Genomic DNA, 2,369 nt, shown 5'->3' with positions numbered 1-2,369 from the left:
CTCCGATCCACCCAAACCCAAAACACAGCTATGATCTCCATCTGTTGTTAATTCTCTCTCATTTAAAACACACACCCAAATAAGAGATTTATTGTTTGCAATAATTATGCTTACTTTACGTATAAAGTAGGAGTTCAGATGTTTTCTATCATCATGTTTTGGCACTAAATAGCTCAATAGTTCCAACAGAATATTTTTTATTTCAAACTGCATAATATGGGATGACCAATCTCAAAAAGTAAGATATTTTTACCCAAGTAATGATTTATAAAATACATTTGTAGTTCATTGCCATAGTGAAAATATGCTTGGGGCATTTGTTTATGAATAATACTTTTAAAGATCTTTTTCTTAAGGCAGAGTGGATTATTTTAAAGTAAGTATTTTATTTGGTATTGTGACTGTCTTGACTTAATCGAGCCGCAAACTCTACTAGCGTTCTTGTAGGCCGCCCTGCCATGCCTTTTCGAAGATACGGCACCTCATCTTTATTAGACATCACACCAGCTATATCTAAATGAGCCCAGTGAGAGGCCGTCACAAATTCCTTCAGGAATGCAGCAGCTGTGCATGCTCCTCCAGCTCTGTGGGAAGCAGAAAAATTGTATTGTTTCTGAAGCAACACCAACAGCACAAACATTAAATGAATAGTCTGAAAGAAAGGGACACATGAAGGATATTGGTCCATCTTACCTGCTGTACTTTCCAATGTTACTCAGATCTGCAAGAGCACAGTCTGTTACCTGTTTTGTGTAATGTTCAAAAAGAGGCATTCTCCAAACTCTGTCTCCTGTCAAAAGGCTGGCCTGAAAAAGAGACAGTGACACAGTGACAGTTTTGGCAAATTTTTTCTTTTTTTGTTTTTGTTTTGTTTGTTTGTTTTGGGGTTTTTTTTAAAACTGCATTTATAAGCCCTGGTATCATGCATGCTTATTTTTGTTCAGCTTTGATCAGTCTAGTAATCTTCAACCCAATACAATATTAGGTATTTGGAAATATACTGCAAAACAGAACAGTAAATCCTATTTTTTAGGTAGTGTGAGTCAAAAGGCAAAAATCTAAAGACTGCTTTTTCTTTTTTTTTTTTCCAATTTTTTTTTCCTGACAATGCAAATCCTTCCCTTCAGAGACTTCCTTTAGCCATCACTTCAGCCACTCACAAGGCCTTTCTGAACTTCTGTCTCAGTGTTGTTAAGCAAGATCCATTATCTTTTTAACATGAACTAGCTACTGTCAGTAGTCCAGAGTTTATGCCTATGCAGTAAGTTACCAGAACATGCAGATCCTTGAGATGATATGCGTGCTCTTTGCTGCATGATATTAAACCTCACAAAAGAGCTAGTAATTAGGAGGCAAAATTAATTATTCTCAATTAAATACAGTACTAACACCATTCCTATGAGATTTCAAAATGTAGTAACATACCTTTTAGATTTGCATGAAGACTTTCAGTAATGCACTAACTTTTCACTAAGAATGGCTATTACTGAATTATTATTATGATTTAATAATAGTGAAGTGGCCTACCTCATAAAGGTGAGACCAAAGCCAAGATGAGTTTGTGAACACTCCAGTTGCAGCAGACCCCAACGCAACATCCATGGCACCTAGAGGAACACACCTTCAAGTTTATTCAACAAAGGCAAAGGTGGGCCTGAGCTATTCATCTGCATCCTGACTCCTCACAGAACTTTCCATTTTTAATTCCCATTATCAGTAATTCTAAAGTCTGCAAAACCAAGATTTTAGTACACTTGCATTTTTAAAAGCTTAAATGTTGTTAAAACATTTATATGATCTAATAGGACAAGAATTCATAAAAGTTATATTCTGTATCTCATGAAAGTAGATTTTCTGTTTTCAGCTTGAAGTTCCTTAACAATATTTCTAATATAACACATTCAGCAATAACTGTCTTCTCCCCCCCCAAAAAAAAAATCTAAATTTTATTGTTTCCATCTAGAAAAGATAAGTGGGTGGACTCTTTCCAATTTACAGACTTCTACAATTTTCGAGCGGATACCTCCCCTTTTGTAAATGTCACCCTTTAGGGCTGGGCTGACACTTAAGCAGATGGCAGATGCTCTCTATTAATCCCTTCCTTCCCAGAAGGGCAATGAGAGGTGAAAAGAGAGACTTAGGGGTTGGAAAATCAAAACTTTAATAGAACAATAACAATGAAAAAAGAGTATAATAATATTAATACTAATACTACTAAATAATAGAAATTAAGATATATAGACCCAATATTGAGCTTCCCAACGATCATCACGGGACTACATGCGTGGCAGCTCGCACTGGTGACACGGCAGGGCTGGCACCTGGATGTCCCGGGCTGGACTCCGCAGCAGACAGGAACCAGCTTCACG

At 36.7% G+C, this 2,369-nt stretch overlaps 1 protein-coding gene across 1 annotated transcript in view; it reads right to left on the bottom strand.

The window, feature by feature from the left end:
• Positions 1–350: 350 nt before the first annotated feature.
• The window catches only part of LAP3 (leucine aminopeptidase 3), a gene marked incomplete at its 5' end in the record, with an annotated part of 16,079 nt that continues 14,060 nt past the window's right edge, over positions 351–2,369 (bottom strand). The window contains 3 exons of the mRNA XM_009705230.1: positions 351–584; positions 694–806; positions 1,528–1,607. Of these exons, the coding sequence (XP_009703532.1) occupies positions 386–584; positions 694–806; positions 1,528–1,607 (392 nt within the window). The remainder of the gene's footprint in view (positions 585–693; positions 807–1,527; positions 1,608–2,369) is intronic.

The sequence above is a fragment of the Cariama cristata genome, unplaced genomic scaffold, assembly GCF_000690535.1.
Source record: "Cariama cristata isolate BGI_N322 unplaced genomic scaffold, ASM69053v1 scaffold18968, whole genome shotgun sequence".
NCBI classification, from domain to species: Eukaryota; Metazoa; Chordata; class Aves; order Cariamiformes; family Cariamidae; genus Cariama; species Cariama cristata.
Note: the sequence above shows the minus strand (reverse complement) of the source record. Positions and strands in the feature narration are given on the sequence as shown.